The sequence below is a fragment of the Acinonyx jubatus genome, chromosome E1 (genome assembly GCF_027475565.1).
Source record: "Acinonyx jubatus isolate Ajub_Pintada_27869175 chromosome E1, VMU_Ajub_asm_v1.0, whole genome shotgun sequence".
In the NCBI taxonomy this organism is placed as follows: Eukaryota; Metazoa; Chordata; class Mammalia; order Carnivora; family Felidae; genus Acinonyx; species Acinonyx jubatus.
This window is the reverse complement of record NC_069397.1, coordinates 23261920-23280161: the sequence shown is the minus strand read 5'-3', so window position 1 is coordinate 23280161 and position 18242 is coordinate 23261920. Positions and strand designations below refer to the sequence as shown.

General features: G+C 38.3%; 1 protein-coding gene across 5 annotated transcripts in view; it reads left to right on the top strand.

Moving 5' to 3' along the window:
* The window catches only part of TADA2A (transcriptional adaptor 2A), a 51856-nt gene that overhangs the window by 21479 nt on the left and 12135 nt on the right, over window positions 1-18242 (top strand). For all 5 annotated transcript variants that reach the window (XM_027034325.2, XM_027034324.2, XM_027034322.2 and 2 more), the window contains exons 5-10: window positions 707-798; window positions 2504-2661; window positions 3913-4001; window positions 5414-5486; window positions 14329-14392; window positions 16454-16497. In XM_027034325.2, the coding sequence (XP_026890126.1) occupies window positions 707-798; window positions 2504-2661; window positions 3913-4001; window positions 5414-5486; window positions 14329-14392; window positions 16454-16497 (520 nt within the window). The remainder of the gene's footprint in view (window positions 1-706; window positions 799-2503; window positions 2662-3912; window positions 4002-5413; window positions 5487-14328; window positions 14393-16453; window positions 16498-18242) is intronic.

The window sequence follows — 18242 nt, the reverse complement described above, 5'->3', positions numbered from 1 at the left end:
TCTCAAAATAAGGAATATTCAGAGAGGTTTAGCTTCTATCCTTGTCCTTTTCACCTTGTTTTCTCCCTCCCTTTGCCATAGGTAACCATTTTTTTAATGTAAGGTTTATCCTTCCATTATAAGAAAAATATAAATACGTACATATTTGTGTTGCCCTCTTTCGTAGCTGAGTGGGAGCATAGTATAATATTTATCTTTACCTTTGTGCTAAGTTTAAAAAATATATATCTCTACATGAGTTACATGGCATTTATGAGTGATAATATTTCTTGGAAACTTTTTAGCAAATGGTGGAAATAGAGGTGAGGGAGATGGACAACTCATAAGATTGTACTTCAGGGGACACCTGGGTAGCTCAGTAGATTAAGCAGCTAACTCTTGATTTCCACTCAGGTCATGATCTCACAACTTGTGAGTTCGAGCCCCAATTCATGAGTTCAAGCCCTGGGTCAGGCTCTGCACTGACAGCTCTTAGGGCCTGCTTGGGATTCTCTCTCTCCTCTCTATCCCTCCCCTGCTCGTGGTCTCTCTCTCTCTCTCTCCCTCTGAAAATAAATAAACATATAAAAAAAAGAAGAAGAATGTACTTTAGGAACCTCTCAAAACCATGAGAATGACAGTCATTTGAGTATGAATTAGCATTACATTTCAGTTTGCTGTGTTCCCTTTCTATATCTGTTCTTAGGCAAAATTTTTTCCTCCTTAGACCTCAGATTTTCCTGTTCTTGACCCCAGCTGGACTGCTCAAGAAGAAATGGCCCTTTTAGAAGCTGTGATGGACTGTGGCTTTGGAAATTGGTAAGAGCTTGGTATTAAGGATTGTCCTGCCCTAGTGGGCTCCAAGAAGAAGGTGCTGTTGAAGGGTAAAGGGAGGAGTCTTAGAAAGAGGAGTTTGGGAGCCGTATGTTACTTTCCTATTGATTCATGACTTAGAGATAAGTTATCATCCACTCTGAAATGCCTCACAGGGACATGGTGTGTTTAGTTGTCCATAACTAGGCAGTTCTAAAAGGCCACTTTGGTTTATATCAACAGGGGGAAGGTTGGTTATTTCTCTCTGAATAGTATGGAAGTTGAGACACATTAGTTACTTCTCCTTTCTAATTTTAGGAATTTTTCTTGACTCTAGATATCCTTATCATTTAAGTGAGTCAGACTTTAGGTAGATGGCCATAGTTTACTTGAGACTTGAGTTTGGGAGACTTCTTATTCACATTCCCTGTTTTTAGCTTGCAAATACCTACGTCAATCCAAGCCTAGTAGAAGTGAATAGCCCTAATTGGTGTTGCCCTAGGAGGCAGTGCGACCTAATAATATTACCACTTGCATTTTTACCTTTTGGGAATATTTTCACACTGATGATTTCATTTTGTGAAGTAGATAACACTGACTGACTCAAAGCCTGATGATATCTATTTGGAAAACACTTTGGATGTTAGCATTTTGTTCTCAAATCCATTAGATCATTTGTTCCTCATAGGAACCCAATGAGATAGAGCAAGTGCTTTTGTTTTATACATGAAGAAACTGAGATTCAGAAAGGTTAAATTTGTGCCTCATGGGACTAGCAGATAGAACTGGGACCCAACTCCAACTAACTTCCAAACAAAACTTCATTTTGTTCACAAATAATCTGAAGCTTAGGGAGTTAAGATAATTTCTCATGAATAATTTCTATTGTTTCTCTATCAACTGTGGGTAAGACACAAAGCCTGGTGGTGAAGGTGGTAGAGCTAAAAATTATGACATGTATCCTGTCCTCAAGAAGCTTATAGTCCAGGAGGAAAATCAAAATATACATACAGATGATTGGAGTACACAAAGCAGAGCATAGGAAAAGGACAAGTTAAGTGCTGGAGAAGAAAGGGGTTGAGAGGGAACTGGAGAGCTTTTACCTCTACCTCTCCATCATCTGAGCGTAGGAGTCAGCATTCTGGTTTTGTGCATTTTATGTGTTTAATTTTCTTGAGCAAGTTTTTTAATCTCTTTGGGCCTAATTTTTTCTCTGTGAAAGTGAGATGATAGGAAGTACTCAACACTACATGGATAACGCAAGGATTAACTTACGTTGTGAGTGTTTCTAGCTTAGTGCTTGGTCTATCATAGGCACTCTAGTAAAGAAATGTTTGTTGATGTGAAGTGTTTTGTAAAATATAAAACATTATGCAAATATAAAACTGTACTTATGTACATTATGAATGTTCTAAAGTGGCTTATGATAGCAATTCTTTTCCTGAGGCCTAGCTCACATGGAAATCTACAGACTTTCTAGTGATCTTCCTTTTTTTTGGTAGAAAGGAAAGGGTTTTTTGGATATTGTTTCTGTATCTTGGAATAGCAAGATTTAGCATGTCAGTTTACACCAAAATTGGGCTTATATTTCTTTCGTTGTTCTGCTGATATCTCCATGATGTTGGTTTGGAGGTATCAAATTCCAGACGTTATGTAGATGGGACTTAAAATTTGGAAAGAACAAACCTCTCTTTTTCTCACAATCCTGTAGGCAGGATGTAGCCAATCAGATGTGCACCAAGACCAAGGAAGAGTGTGAAAAACACTATATGAAGCATTTCATCAATAACCCTCTGTTTGCATCTACCCTCCTGAACCTGAAGCAAGCAGAGGAGGCAAAAACTGCTGATACAGCCATTCCGTTTCTGTGTAAGTGCCTCCCGGTATCGGTAAGAGATACTTAGCTCACCTTGGGCCCTGTTGCAGTAGCAGATAAATAGTGGTTTGGGCAAGTAAAGAGCTTATGGAAGATGGGAGGAGTTGGCATGGCAGTTACTAAGAGTCAAGGCTATAATGGGCTAAGGAGGGATTGGAATTCTATACTGGAAATCATGGTGCCCAGATCTGCAGTTGTGTCCCACCCACTCTGAGGGTTGTGAATATGTCAGTCAACATTAATGCTTCTTGGAGATGAGATGTCCAAAATGAACCAATCTTCCAAGCTTTGGAGGGTTTATGATTATAGATATTAGTTACTTAGGAGAGTCCAGTATTGAACTCATTATTAATCATCCCAGTGTTAAGTCCAAGAAGCAATGTGTTATTTACTTCATTTAGTTGTGGTAGTAATAGCTAATTAAAAAAAAAAAATCTCATGTGGCTAAGGGACTCATGGGTCTTCTAACAAAACATAACTAAACCTGTGTTGAATTATAAATGGACATCCTTCCTAAATGGCTCCCAGAGCACAAGTAATAAGATCTGAATGTTTCTTCACCACCACCATGACCCCCCACCCCTTTCCTCATACTCTAGAAATGGTTTCATAGCTGACTGACTCAAAGCCTGATGATACCTATTTGGAAAACACTTTGGATGTTAGCATTTTGTTCTCAAATCCATTAGATCATTTGTTCCTCATAGGAACCCAGTGAGATAGCAGAGCAAGTGCTTTTGTTTTATACATGAGGAAACTGAGATTCAGAAAGGTTAAATTTGTGCCTCATGGGACTAGCAGATAGAACTGGGACCCAACTCCAACTAAATTCCAAATCCTGTGGGGTTTTTTTGCTTCTCAGTTGGGTGAGATTTGTAAATTGAAATTGTTCTTGAAGGGTAAGGGAGCTGAAGCAGACAGGATAAATAACTTTTGTTCTATAATATAAAAGAAAAGATCCTTGGTTTTCTCTTACGTTAAGCAAGTACAAATCAGGGAATTTCCCCATTTTATTTAGAGAATTCCCTAAGTCTTAGTTTCCTTTTTAAGGAATCATTCTGTTTCCATTATACTTTATCTTTCTCACTTTTCCATTTATAAAAATCTTTTGAATTTTATTTATTCTCTCAGACACTGTTTTTCTCCAAACAAAAATATTTCAGAGTGTAAATGAAGACTATTTCTGTGTCACATTTTCATGCCAATACTTTATTAAGTAACTAAGAAAACCTAAATTCTTCCAGCTACAGATGACCCTCCCCGACCTACCTTTGACTCCTTGCTTTCTCGGGACATGGCAGGGTACATGCCAGCTCGAGCAGATTTCATCGAGGTAGGAGAAACTTGTTTTTGTTTTGCATGAGGCGTATATCTCTTGCCTACAGGTTCCATACCACTGAAAAAGATTTTTGAAGCACTGTAATTTGTAGGGCCTTAGGCAGCCACATTTTCTTCCATTTGAGTACCTTTTCTCATTTGTAAACATGTTCACATGTAAAATGTAAAAGTTCTTCAGACCAAAAACCTATTTCTTAGGTTGCAGGGTGTTGGCTCTCCCTTCCTTAATAGGTATTGGGTTCCTGGTTCTCATTCCACCCTTAGGGGGTTTCAAAGTTGTGCAGGATCAAGAGTTGGTACACTTTTTCTTTTAAGGACCAGATAGTAAATATTTTCTGTAGACCACAAAGTCTCTCTTGTAACTAAACTCTGCCATTATTGTGTAAAAGTGGCATAAATAATATGTAAACAAACAAACATGCCTATACCCCAATATAGTTTTATTTACAAAAACAGGCAGTGGGTTGAATTTGGTCCAGAGGCTACAGTGGGCTGGCCTCTGTTTTGTATTCACAAGTGTATAAAGAATGATGAATGTAGATAAAAACTGTATGTTACTTGTTCACCCATGGAATTAAAAGCCATGTGAAAGTAATTATAAGTCTCTTGATTTATCATCTGAGCCACAGGTACAGTGCTGCTGGAGATAATTTGAAAGTTTAGCAAACTACAAATAATTTTGCTAGCCCTACTCAGGTTAGTATTTTGTTTATGGCAGCTGTTACTGTAGAGCTACCCCATAAATACTGCTCCTACAAATTGTACTCATTGAATAGAATATGAACATCTACCCTTTAAACTATGTAAGTAATATTATCAAATAAATAGAGCCTTCAGAAGGTAGTAAAAAGGTAAATGAATTAATGCAGATAATTTTCTTATCTAAATACTTGATGACACATTCAGAGTTTAGATTTTATGAACAGACTACTTTTAATTTTTAGTATACTAGGTTTGGCTTTATTCTTGGATTCATAACTTTCTCATATTTTTGCTGTCTCTACTGCCTGAAAGTCTCAAGATTTTTCCCATGACTTCCTATTTCTTATAGTAGTATCCTAACCTCGTATTCCATTCAGTCTTTTTTTTTTTAATATATATATTTTTTATTTTAGAAAGAGAGCATGAGCAGGGAGAGGGGTAGAGGGAGAGAGAGAGAGAATCCCAAGCAGGCTCCATGCTCAGCACAGAGCCCAATGCAGGTCTTGATCCCACAACCCCGGGATCATGATCTGAGCCGAAATCAAGAGTTGGATGCTCAACCGACTGAGCTACCCAGGCGCCCCTCCATTCAGTGCTTTTTAACAAGTGTTTATTTATTTTCTGTTTGCTTCTAAAGCATGGCTACTGTGAAGCCATTACTCAGTGCTGATGGGTTTGGGGTGGGAATTTTTTTTCCCCAAACAGGAGTTTGACAATTATGCAGAATGGGACTTGAGAGACATCGATTTTGTTGAAGATGACTCGGACATTTTACATGGTAACATTTTATTTTAGCAAATATTTTTATTGATTGTAAAGTACATGGTGACACTGTGTTGTGTTGGTGCTAGGAATATAAAGATGAATAAAACATGTTCCCTGCCCTTATGGGAGTCAAAATCTGGTGGTTAAGTTGCTAAATTTATCCTGTTGTTGTTTTTTGACCTCAATAAAAAAGATCATTTGTGATAATGATGAGAGTATCATGTAATGATAGCTGGTTCCCAGTCTTGGACTGTGTGATCTTTTGACTGAGGCGAACCTATACTGAGGTTGAATGGCTCTCACTGCCCCCTTAGAAGGAAAGGAATCAGTGTGAACACCTTGGGACTTCAGTAGCAACTGATGGTGCTAGATGCTCGCTGTAAATTTGTTACCCCAAATTTCCCATAGTAGAGAAAAAGAATGGAATTTCCTTGAGGTTTTTTAGACCAAGATTGGGAATTTCTTGTTTCTCAGAACTGTTGAATTTTTAGCACTTCTGAATTCTCATCTAAGATTAGTCAGTCTAAGGATTTATGTCAATTCTTTTGTTAAAATGTTAGTACTTAATGCCAACAGGACTCTTAAAAGTGATGGTTAGACTTTCATTGAATCTCTTTTTTTTCCTCTTTCCATGTACATTGAACTATATATTTAAAATAATCCCCAATCTTCTTTCATTTTGTTCCAGAATTATGTGGTACAGTAGGTGAATAATGCTTCCTTGGATTCTGTATTTCCCAAACAGCATCTTCGTTCTCTCTCTTTTTTTTTTAAGATTTTTTTAATGTTTATTAATTTTTGAGAGAGAGAGAGAGAGAGAGAAAGAACATAAGCAGGGGAAGGGCAGAGAGAGAGGGAGACACAGAATCTGAAGCAAGCTCCAGGCTCCAAGCTGTCAGCACAGAGCCCAACAGGGGGCTCAAACTCCTGAACTGGGAGATCATGACCTGAGCCAAAGTTGGATGCTTAACCAACTGAGCCATGCAGGTGCCCCCATTGTTTCTCTTAAATCTGTATCCCAGGCAGTAAAGGCAAGTAGAATCCTTGTTGACTTGTAAATCAGGTTTTCATGATGCATTAACTGGGACTCTGTCACTAGAAAGGGAATTTGATTCTTCTCTCCATAGAAGAACTATTTAGTTATTTGTTACACCAGAGCTGGGACCAGAAAGAGTCTTCATAAAAATTTTATCTTCAGGATTTGCTGTGTACATATTTCTTAAGCTGTTCTCTTTCAAAATTTCATTCGTCCCCTTTTCTCCCACACAACTTTAAGGAAAGTTGAAGTGATACGGATGGAACTAAAAGAGGAAAGCTTGAAAGCAAACCACTTGAGCGTTAACTAGATGATAACACAGTATTTGTTCAGTCTTCCATGTCAGCCTTCTTTTCAAGCCTAGTAACTCGTGTGATGGTCTTTCTCACCTCATCTGGTGTCTCTTTGAACACAATGTGCAAATTGCCATTCGGTATTTCTAATACATACCAGTTTTCATTAATTGTATTGTTTCCTGGCTTGTATCTTTCTTATTCCTAATGCAAAAACAAAAAACAAAAAAGCTACATAAACATCAGCCTTTGAGATACTATTCAAAAATACCTGCTTTTGAAAGTCAGAATTTTTTATGCCAATAATGGCTCAGCTATGTCAAAGATTTGCCAAGTCACTTCTCCAAGGTCTTCAAATTCTTTAGCTTCAACATTATCAAGAAAACGGTAGTAATGGTTGGTATTTAATTTCACTCTTCATTCTTTGTAGAAGCAAGATTTGCAGTTTCTTCTGGTGCTTTTGTGGTCCTTTCTGTAATTAGTGGGGGCAACAGGAAAAAATCAGAAAGAAGCTATTGATTAGCAATTCTTATTTCAGTTAGCATTTCAGACCTATAACATACTTGATTTGTTTTCTTCCTACAATTTCTACAGCCTTGTAAGTCATTTGATTCTAGTTAATTTGAATTAGAATCGAAACATCAGTTACTGATTGTTACATATAAAGCAGCTGTAACACAATGTAAATAATAATCCCTGCCTCCTTTTTCCCTCTGCCTAGTAGGGAACTATAAGATGTTGAGATGGGTGCTTTTTTTTTTCTTAAGTTTATTTACATATTTTAAGAAAGAGAGAAAGCACAAGCAGGGGAGGAGGAGGAGGAGGAGAGAGAGAGAGAGAGAGAGAGAAAGAGAAAGAGAGAGAGAGAATCCCCAGCAGGCTCAGTGCTGTCAGCACAGAGCCTGACACAGGGCTCAAACTCACCAACCATGAGATCATGACCTGAGCCAAGATCAAGAGTTGGATGCTTGACTGACTGAGTCACACAGGCGCCCCTAGATGGGTGCTTTTTAAAAGATGTTAACATTTGAAAGAAGTTTGGCAGTGCTTGAGATCTGAGGGATGACATGCTGGTACCACAAAAGAATGCTTTGCTTATGGCTCTAGAGTTCTTATATTCTCTTCTCTGGCAGCGTGACCCTCTGTCCAGTGTGACATTTGTATGGTCCCTGAGCTGAATGCTTTCTCCCAGAACACTCCATGAAGGGGAGGGACTGGAGCCTACAAACACTCAAGAAGGAACAAGAAGGAGCTTTTTAAGCATACTTAGAACAGAGAGAGGGGCGCATATTTTGTGCAGTGATTCTACCTCAGGCTTGCTTCTGAGTCACTGTGATCTTGGGCAAGTCCTTGCAATCTTGCTTGCTGTTTCTTTGTGTCCACTGCCTGTAAAGAAGGGGTAACACTGATTAGTCAGAGTGTGAATGTCTCCAATGAAAGATGGTACATAATTGAGATTGGTATTATTACCATTCCATTACACCATTATATTTTCAATATTACTGAGCATTAATAACATTCCTTTTATGTTCCCTCACTTACATAACTACTGCAAGGAAACAGACTGGCTGGGTTTTGTATTCTATGCCAGAGCTGATGCCACCAAGCCCTTTTCATCACCCAAAGACTTTTGCTATGATTCATGGAATTTGTCTAATATGATGGGTTTGAATGGTCCATTATAGAGGCCTGGGACACAATGGAGGTTAATTGCATTCCAGCCATACCAGAAGGCTGGGCCTGGAGAGGATACTGCAGGTGAAGCAGTGTCTAAGGAAGAAAATAAGGAAGTTCTGGGATCCCTAAATGACACCATCATATATTTTACTGAAATAAGCAGAAATTATTGGTTCAGAAAGAGAGATGCAGAAGACATAACTTGGCACTCTACTGTATCATGGTATGTTTGGGATCTCAGTGCAGATGACACAGTATTGTACCTTTTTTCTGGGAGGCCATCTCCCCCTAGTCTGCTTTCATTTGGGAAAATATCTTCTAGGTTTATGGATTCCCCTTTCCCAGGGTTTCACAGGCTCTAAAATCCTGAGTGCAGCATCTTCTAATTGCTGTCCCATAACCTAGGCAAGCAACAGGCATTACATTATGAGCTCCTTGCTATGTGTTGGGTTGGTGTTTTCACCACTTCACAGGGTTGCCCATTAGGACAGTTTACACTCCCTCTTTTTGGAAAGCTAATTTCAGCAAAATTTCTTGACTAAGCATGGATACTTCCCTGCCTTCCCCACCCGCCCCCCCCCCCCCCCCCCCGCCTTTAACTTCTTTGGCTCATATCATCAGCCTTTAGATCCCTTAATGGTTTGTAGATCAGAGGTCCAGCCTTGTCACTACATATTACTTACCTACCTACTGGCAGTGCCCTTTCCTTTAAAGGCATGTAAAGCATGTAAAGTTTTGTGGTATTTTAGACATAAATGCTACTACTAATGATAGCTATTACATATAGCCCTTACTGTTTGCCATGCTAAGCCTTTCACACATGTGACCTCATTTGATCCTAGCAAAACTTTGTGAGTTCAGTATCATCATCATCATCATCATCATCATCATCATCATCATCATCATCTCCATTTTATAGATGAGGAAATTAAAGAATGGAAATATCAAGTAACTTGCCTAAGGTCATTTAGCCTGCTAGTGGCAGAGCCATCTCCAGAGCCTATGTTCTTAATACTGTTCTGTGCTTATTGTCTTTACAACCTTGCATTTTTGTTGCTGGATTTTTGTGTGTTTGTGTTTGTGAGATGTCACATTTGTTATAGCTTCACCACATTGCTCAGAAGTAGGGGTGGGTATTTTCTCATTTTACATTCAGGAAAGTGCACAAAGGACTTTAAGTGACTTGCCTAGGCTTCCTAGTTCCTGACTTTAACCATTAGGTCACATAGTCTTCCTTCCCTCCTAGAATTAATTGTGTACATCTTGACCAGAAGGTTTTGGGAAAGATGACTTTTAAAAAGCTTTGCTTCTGGGGAATACCTGAGTCACAGGTTTGTGCACAGGATTTTGATTGGCTTTGTTGCAGTTAAGGCCTCTGAGTTGGTTTTCTTGCCAAGCAAGCAGTAAGTGCCTTCTGTCAGGAAAACAGAGACATGTTGCCAGCTATTTTGAACAATGTTAGAAATACACTGCAGTGGGAAGGAACTGCCTCTGACTTCTGCCCACTTCTTGAAATATTTTAAGGCTAGCCGTTTGGAAACTTTGTTATCAGTCCCCATTGTAATCACAGGGAGACAATTCTTATCCCAAAGCTGAGGTTTCAGGAGTGAATAGGTTAGGGGTGGTTTGGGTTTGTTTGTTTTTAATGATCTCTGGTTCTTTGCCCGCTTTGCTGGAACTTCCAGTCACTTTAAGTAGAATGTGAACCAAGTGATTCTCATTCTTTCATTGTCTGCCTTCTCATTTCTGTCTGCCTGCTGTGCTGTGGTCCTCCCTGGGTTATTCATGTAGTTGAGATTTTCTAATCAGTTGCTGCTATCTGTGTGCTTTATAAAGAAAAGAGACAGCTTCAAATATGCATTTTCCTCTGGGAGAATTCCAGTTCTCCATTTGTTTCTGTGTGTGCCTTTCCTTCCCTTTGTTCTCCAGAACCAGTTGCACAGTTCAAACTGCTGAAATGATCCAGCAGTGAAACCAATCATCAGTACTTATAGATTTTTTTTGGTAACATAGTCTCTTTGTTTTTTTCCTGTTTTGGGGGGTTTTGTTTTTTTTTTAAGTAGGCTCCACCAAAGTGGGGCTTGAACTCATGACCCTGAATCAAGACCTGAGCTGAGATTAAGAGTTGGATACTTAACCGACTGAGCCACCCAGGCACCCCTTTTTCCTGTTTTAATTAAGTCATTCCCACCCAAGTCTCAGGAAACAATGTGATAAGATGTTAACATCTTAGAAAAATTACAGAAATGTGTTTTCAGAATTACCAATAATTTCACTGGACCTTCAAGTCATGTTTTTCCTATTGAAGTCATCTTGTTATTAGATAGATAAATGAGATAAGATATACAAAGAGCTTGGAACGTGATAAATACTCAGGGTGTGTTAGCTGTTTACTTAGTTTTTTGTGTTGTTGTTTTTGGTTTCTCTTTCTGTCTTGAACTGTTGACTACGTAATTCCATTTCTCATCTGAAAAAGAGAGTCCAATATAAAACCTGTGTTTGGTTAGAGACATACCTTCTCCCTGATCCTACCTGCCTATTCCACCACACAGGCATGTAAAGTGCATCTCCACCAGCATAGCAGTCTGGAGCCTATCATTCTACAGCAGTGTGTTAGAAAGCAATGGCAGTATATGGGGTATTTCATGGTACTTGGGCTTTTATATGGAACAGCCCTATAAATCAAGAATTCACTTACAGAGAGAGTCTTGCCTAAAAAAAAAAAAAAAAAAAAAGGTGTTTGTTTTTTTTTTTAAGTTTATTTATTTATTTTTAGAGAGAGCACAGGAGGGGCAAAGAGAGGGAGAGAGAGAATCCCAAGCAGGCTCCATGCTGTCAGCACAGAGCCCAATGTGGGGCTCGAACTCAGGAACCGTGAGATCATGACTTGAGCCGAAATCAAGAGTCAGATGCTGGACCAACTGAACCGCCCAGGTGCCCCTACCTAAAAAAAAATTGAAAACCATTGCCTTAAATCTTGATTCTGATACTATTGATTTTTTTTAATTGTGGGCAGTTGTAAGGAAAAATAAAGGAGTGTTGTTTAATTTTTGAACTTACTAGAAATGAACAAAAAATCCATAGTAGTTAATACTTTTTTCTTTATACATAAACTTTAAAAAATGATGCATCCACTCACCTCTTCACATCACCCAGCTAGAACTTATGTTATTTTTATCTCAGACTCAAGGCAGAATGGCCTATATAAAATATTCCTGGTCATTTCCCAGTGATTGAAGTTACCTACATATATAGTACATTTGCTCATAGATTAGATTTTGTTAGATTTTGGTATTTCTTCCTTCTAATCTGAGACTATCTTGAGGGCAGGTAGCAGTGGGATACACAGTAATGAGTCAGGATGGAGTAGCCAGAATTTATTTCTATTATCTTATCCAGGGATACCATATTGACAGTGCATTAGAATTGTACATTGTTCAACTTTTATTGCTTTTACTGGTGAAAGAAATTGATGATTCTAATGAGCCATTGTGTACTGTTTTACTTGATTGGTTGCATTTTTTTTCCTGCCTGAAAATCTAGTTTCAAGGAAGCAGAAGTGTGGGTTTCAGACTGTTCATGGAGGTACCCTCAGGGACTACTACTGGGAAAGGTAGCTGGAGATAGAATGGGAGAAGAGGTTCAACTACAGTAGATCTAACTTGTCTGTTCCAAATAGGAACATATTTGAAAATAAGGTTTAAAAGTTACTCTAGAATAACATGTAAATCTGTGTTGATTCATTGCCCCCATAGGGTAAACTTGAATTTGTATCACACATCCATAGGCTAAACTTGAATTTGTATCACACATCCTTCTGATGAGCAATGATATTCTATTACCTTTTTTGTTTATCAGTATTACAGAGGCTCTAGGCTCTATTTTGGAATGAAGCTCACTATCCTGGAAGATGTGATTGTCATATCTAATAAATCCTTTGCTGTGAGACTTGGTGTGTTAAGAATTATACTACCTGACCTTTGAATAGCATATTTTATTTTTCAAAGGACACATGTCAGGTCATTATGTTTGCTCTAGAACCTCTTTCTTCTGTGAATACATTCAGTAATTAAAGTAAAACCCACCAAACTCTCAACTTACACAAATTCTAAGGAGATAACAAGTTAACAACTTAAGATAGTTCCAGAATCTACTAAAATCATTAAATTTTAAGTTTCCTTCAGAATCGTAGATTATGGATAAGAAGAATTGTTTAATACAGCATAGTGCTAAGTTAAGTAGTCTTCATATTTTCTTCTAGAGCTGTTAATGGTTGGTCTTTATTTCATAACTTTAGAGGGCCTTCAGATTGTAAACTTGTGGGACTTTTTACTTCTGAGTGTTTTTTTAACACATATTTCATTGTTAGATAAGCCAGATTTAGAATTTCGGACTAACACAGAGGAAGTAAACATGTTGGGCGGTTTCAGTGTCTTTCCTACTCGAGACCTTAGAAACAGACTGTCTGGGTTTGGATACCTGCTCTGCACTTAGCAGCTGTGTGATCTAGGGCAGATTGTTTTGCGTGCATGGTATATAGGGCATATAAGGGAATGGTAGGACATGAGACTGGGAAAATAGGCAGATTCAAGACAGTAAGAGGTTTTATATAATACGCGAGGGTTTGAACTCCAGTGAGTAGATGGGAAGCCACTGAAAAATTATCAACAAGGGAAATACACCTGCGGATTATGCTTAAAAACATTACCCTGGTACCATATGAAGGGTTGAATTAGAATAAGGCAGGAATGGAGTTATTAAAGAGTACATGAAGTGATCTAGGGGACACAAGATGGCTAAGCTAAAGAATAGGATTAGGGACAAATAGGAAGAGAGAAATTTGAGAGACTGAACCATTCAGAATAGATAAGACTCACTGACTAGATATGGAGAGACAGGAGGGAGAGTCCCATTGACTTCTGTCTTGGACAGCAGAGTTTGGGGAAGAGGTAGAGTATAAGTTTGTAACTGAAGACATGTGAGTAGAGATATCCAGATAGGGTCTGGAGCTTAAAATAAATATCTGAGTGTGAGATTATATTTTTGATGGTACCCAGAACCATAGGAGTGGCTGAGTTTATAGGAATAAGGTAAGGGGTGAAAAGAAAGATGAGAATAGAACCCTGAAGAACTCTGAAGATGGAAAAATTGGCTGGGGAAAGAAAGAGAACCAGAACTATTATATTGAGGAAACCTTTTGCTATCTGTTTTCTCCTAATTCCCCGTGCCCTTAACATGAGACTAAAGCCAGGAAAGGATTGGAACATGGGTGGCAAAGCAGGCCATAGCTTTGGGGTTGTTAGGCTATTTAGTGGAACTTTTTAGTACTGAATGCAAAACCATCCCGTAAATAGTTGTTGCTCCCCAACTCAAAACTGCTACTCCGGGAAAATGTCTCTCCTATACGATATTTACATCAGTCTTGTTTTGACATTGTCTACTGAACTTGTACCTGTGACGTCATAACTCCAGTCAGTATTCATTTTTATGGCTATTCTAATAGATGCAATGTCTAGCCTGTGTGTCACCAAAGTTCAGACTCCTATTATATTAAAGCTAGTAATATACCTGACAAGGCATGGCCAAAAGAGGTATTCAGTAAAAAGTACAAGTTGTTATCTGTAGGATATGCCATATAAGATGTGTACACAGGAAAAAAAGAACTTCACTGTAATTTACTGATAAAGAAATTCAGTATCCTAGGACATTTTTGTTTCCAAGAGACAAATTGCCTAGACCAGTGTGTGTGGAATAGTAAGCAATATGACGTTCAAAGTTTAGGACAGTTTGGGTAAAAGACTTATTTTTGTCTTGGCTTTATATCTATGTGTATGTCTGTTTGTTTATAGCTCTGAAGATGGCTGTAGTAGATATCTATCATTCCAGGTTAAAGGAGAGACAAAGGCGAAAAAAGTAAGTACAGAAAACCATCCTGCCTTCTTTCAGGTATGCAGTATTGAATACCACATATAGCCCATAAGAACATTCTACTTGTGACTCATCTTGTCACCTTGAGGAAGACAATGATATTCCTTGATCCTTAATTTTTCCATCTGTCAAATGGAGGTAATAATACTTGTCCTTTTTTTGCTTTTTTGCCTCCACCTTCCTTACCTTTTCTTGATGTTATGATGGTCATTGAGTAATATGGGTACACTGTTTTTTTGTTTGTTTTGTGGGGTTTTTGTTGTTGTTGTTTGTTTGTTTGTTTGTTTTTTTGAGAGACAGAGCAAGTAGGGGAGGGGCAGAAAGAAGGAAAGGGAGAGAAACCCAAGCAGGATCCACACTGTCAGCATGAAGCCTGATGTGGGGCTCAAACCCATGAACCGTGAGATCATGACCTGAGCTGAAACCAAGAGTCAGACACTTAACCGACTGAGCCACCCAGGCACCCCTAATATGGGTACATTATTTTAAAGAAAACAGGAACAATTCAATTCAAGTTGTTATCAAATTGTTATGCTTCTTTTAATGCTCTCATTTTTTTTAATGTTTATTTATTTATTTTGAGAGAGAGTGCAAACAGGGTATTGGGGCAGAAAGAGAGAGAGAGAGAGAGAGAGAGAGAATGAATCCTAAGCAGGCTCCATGCTGTTAATATAGAGCCTAGTATGGGGCTTGATATCACAAACCATGAGATCATGGCCTGAGCTGAAATGAAGAGTCAGACACTTACCCAACAGAGCCACCCAAGTGCTCCTTTAATGCTCCATTCTAATGGCTCATTTTTTTGAGAAGTCTTACTCAGGAGGATTTCAAAAAATTCTGAACAATTTTCAGACACTCTCAAGTTCTTCCTTCTCTTTGCAGCAGAACAAAAAGCATACATTCAGATTGAGAAATTAATGGATCCCAGACAATTTTAGCAGTTAGATTACAGAGACTTTTAACAATTCAGAGAAGGGTATGCAGAGGGTATGAGTGTGAATGCGTGTTGTCATGATGTTACAGAGTAGAAACACAGTGACATCACAACAACAAAAACAGGAATAGGACTTGGGGGGCACTCTTGAGGGACCAAGATATGACCTAAAGTAAAGCTTATTCTCTGTGTGTTCTGAGAAGTGCTGAAGAAAATTATCCAGTTGTTGTGAGAAGCTTCATTACTAGTGATAAATACTCATGATAGGGCGCCTGGGTGGCTCAGTCGGTTGGGTGGCCGACTACAGCTCAGGTCATGATCTCGCGGTCTGTGAGTTTGAGCCCCTCATCGGCCTCTGCTGACAGCTTAGAGCCTGGAGCCTGCTTCCTATTCTGTGTCTCCCTCTCTCTCTGCCCCTTCCCTGCTTGCTCTCTGTCTCTCTCTCTCAAAAATAGTAAACATTAAAAAAATAAATAAATACATGTGATATAAAATGAAAGGTTCCAGACACATGGTTTATTTAAATTCTGTTTTGCTTAAAACACATAATTCAAGCTCAACAGTATTGTAGAACTCAGTGGTTGAGGTTGCTGTTTGATCTTATGTTTTATGGAGACACTTCCATTAAACATGCATGATACTTATTTCAAATAGGTTTAAAGCATTATGTGAATGTACACATGTACGGTTATAAATGTTGAATGTATGATCATGGTGCCATTTTATGGTTTAGCTATTTCCCTTAAGTGGCTATTCTCAATTATCAATTCCCTAAATTGAATAGTTTAATTCTTATCACATGGACACAGATTCCCTTCTGTTGCATGCCAAGTTACAGATGTGTTTTTCAGTATTTTTGAGTGTTCATTCATTCATCCAGCAAATAGTTATTGAGAGTCTACCATGTCCAAGGAAAGGAAAAATATATGATGGTTGAAAGCCTAAAATTGTGTTAGCAGACTCACTGCCCTTCAGAAACTTGTGAGGAGTAACGTCTTTGAACCGCAATATTCCACCCCATAGTGTTTCATATGCCTAGTAAAAGCTGCATGTGGAAGAAGTATTAAATGTGAAACTAATTATAATAAACATTATTGTGGTTTTCATCCTAGAATTATAAGAGACCATGGATTAATCAACCTTAGAAAGTTTCAGTGTAAGTATTAGCTGCTTTCTTTATTTTAAAATTTCTTCCAACATTATTGAACAGTTTTGAACAAATCATTTATGGTAGTAGTTCTTAATTCAACTTGCATATTAGCATCAATCTGGAGCCTTTTTTTTTTTTTTAAGCAATCTTCACACTTAGCATGGGGCTTAATACGTGACCCCAAGATCAAGAGTCACATGACCTACTGACTGAGCCAGCCAGGCGCCCCAGCATATCATGTAAGAAGCTTTAAAAAATTCTCATGCCTGGGTATCAACTCAGACTATTAATTCAGAATCTCTGAGGATTAGTGCTAGAACATCTTTATTTTTAAAATATCTTTAAGGCAGTTCTGTTACATAGTGAGAGTTAAGAATCATTAATATCTGATCAACATTTATATGATAATTCCTTTTTTTTAAGTAGTATAGTAATTACAGCATGAATATTAATGGGTCATTTTCTGGAACTGGATAGGAACTATATGTTAAACACAACCGTGATCATCAGGTTGTTAAACATTTTTATGGAAAAAGTCAACCCGTATTGTGCATGGTAGTGGACACAGAAGACATTTAGCTCTGTATGATGGTGAGAGTGAAACTATAATGATTTTTAAGTGAATGTTCACTTTGATGTTAACTGTTTTAAATATTGAAGTTACCTAGGCTGAGCAGAAAGAGTCCCTGTACTTTTTCTTCTTCTACACTGCAGTTTGTTCAGCAAATAAGAATTATGATCTCATAATTACAACATTTTTATAGAAATGTTTATAATACTCATATGTCACAGTATTCTTTTTTGTAAAAGTACCTGATGATTATTGTGCTTTGTATCCTAGTTGATAGGGCTTGACACTCTGTGCCATTATAGGGTGCAGGTCAGCCAGTCTTGGGTTAAATGTTTTTGTGATCATAATGTGACATTTTTTTTCACTTTCTGTTACACTTTTTCAAGTGATTGTGGTGTTTTGAGGATGTCACTCTTAATAGTTAAATAATAGGTTTATCTTTTATTATTAGATATTTAGTTTTTTAAATCATCATACATAATTCTCTGATGCATTTGTGAATAAAGCTTTATATATATTTAGAATTTTTTAATGTTTATTTATTTTGAGAGAGAGAGTGAGCGAGGGAGGGTCAGGGAGAGAAAGAGAGAGACAGAGAGAGAATCCCAAACAGGCTCCCTGCTGTCAGCGCGGAGCCCAGTGCAGGGCTCGAGCTCACAAACCGTGAGATCATGATCTGAGCCAAAATCATGAGTCGGAAGTTTAGGGGCGCCTGGGTGGCTCTGTCAGTTGGGTGTCTGACTTCGGCCCAGGTCATGATCTCACTGTCCGTGAGTTCGAGCCCCGTGTTGGGCTCTGTGCTGACAGCTCGGAGCCCGGAGCCTGCTTCGGATTCTGTGTCTCCCTCTCTCTCTCTGCCCCTCCCCTGCTCGTGCTCTGTCTCTCTCTCTGTCAAAAATAAATAAACATTAAAAAAAAATTTTTTTTAAGAGTCGGAAGTTTAATCGACAGAGCCACTCACATGTCCCATAGAATTTTTTAAGGTGGATTCCCAGAAGTGGAGTTAATAGGTCAAAGAATATGATCATTAAAAATGCTTGACATGTGCTGCCAGATTGCTTTCCAAAAAATGGTTGTATCAATTTATATTCCTTGCCTGTTTAACCTCATTGAGAACTGTGGGTTTGCAAAAATAACTCACAATCAGATTTCCATTGCCCTTTTTATAGACAATAATTGG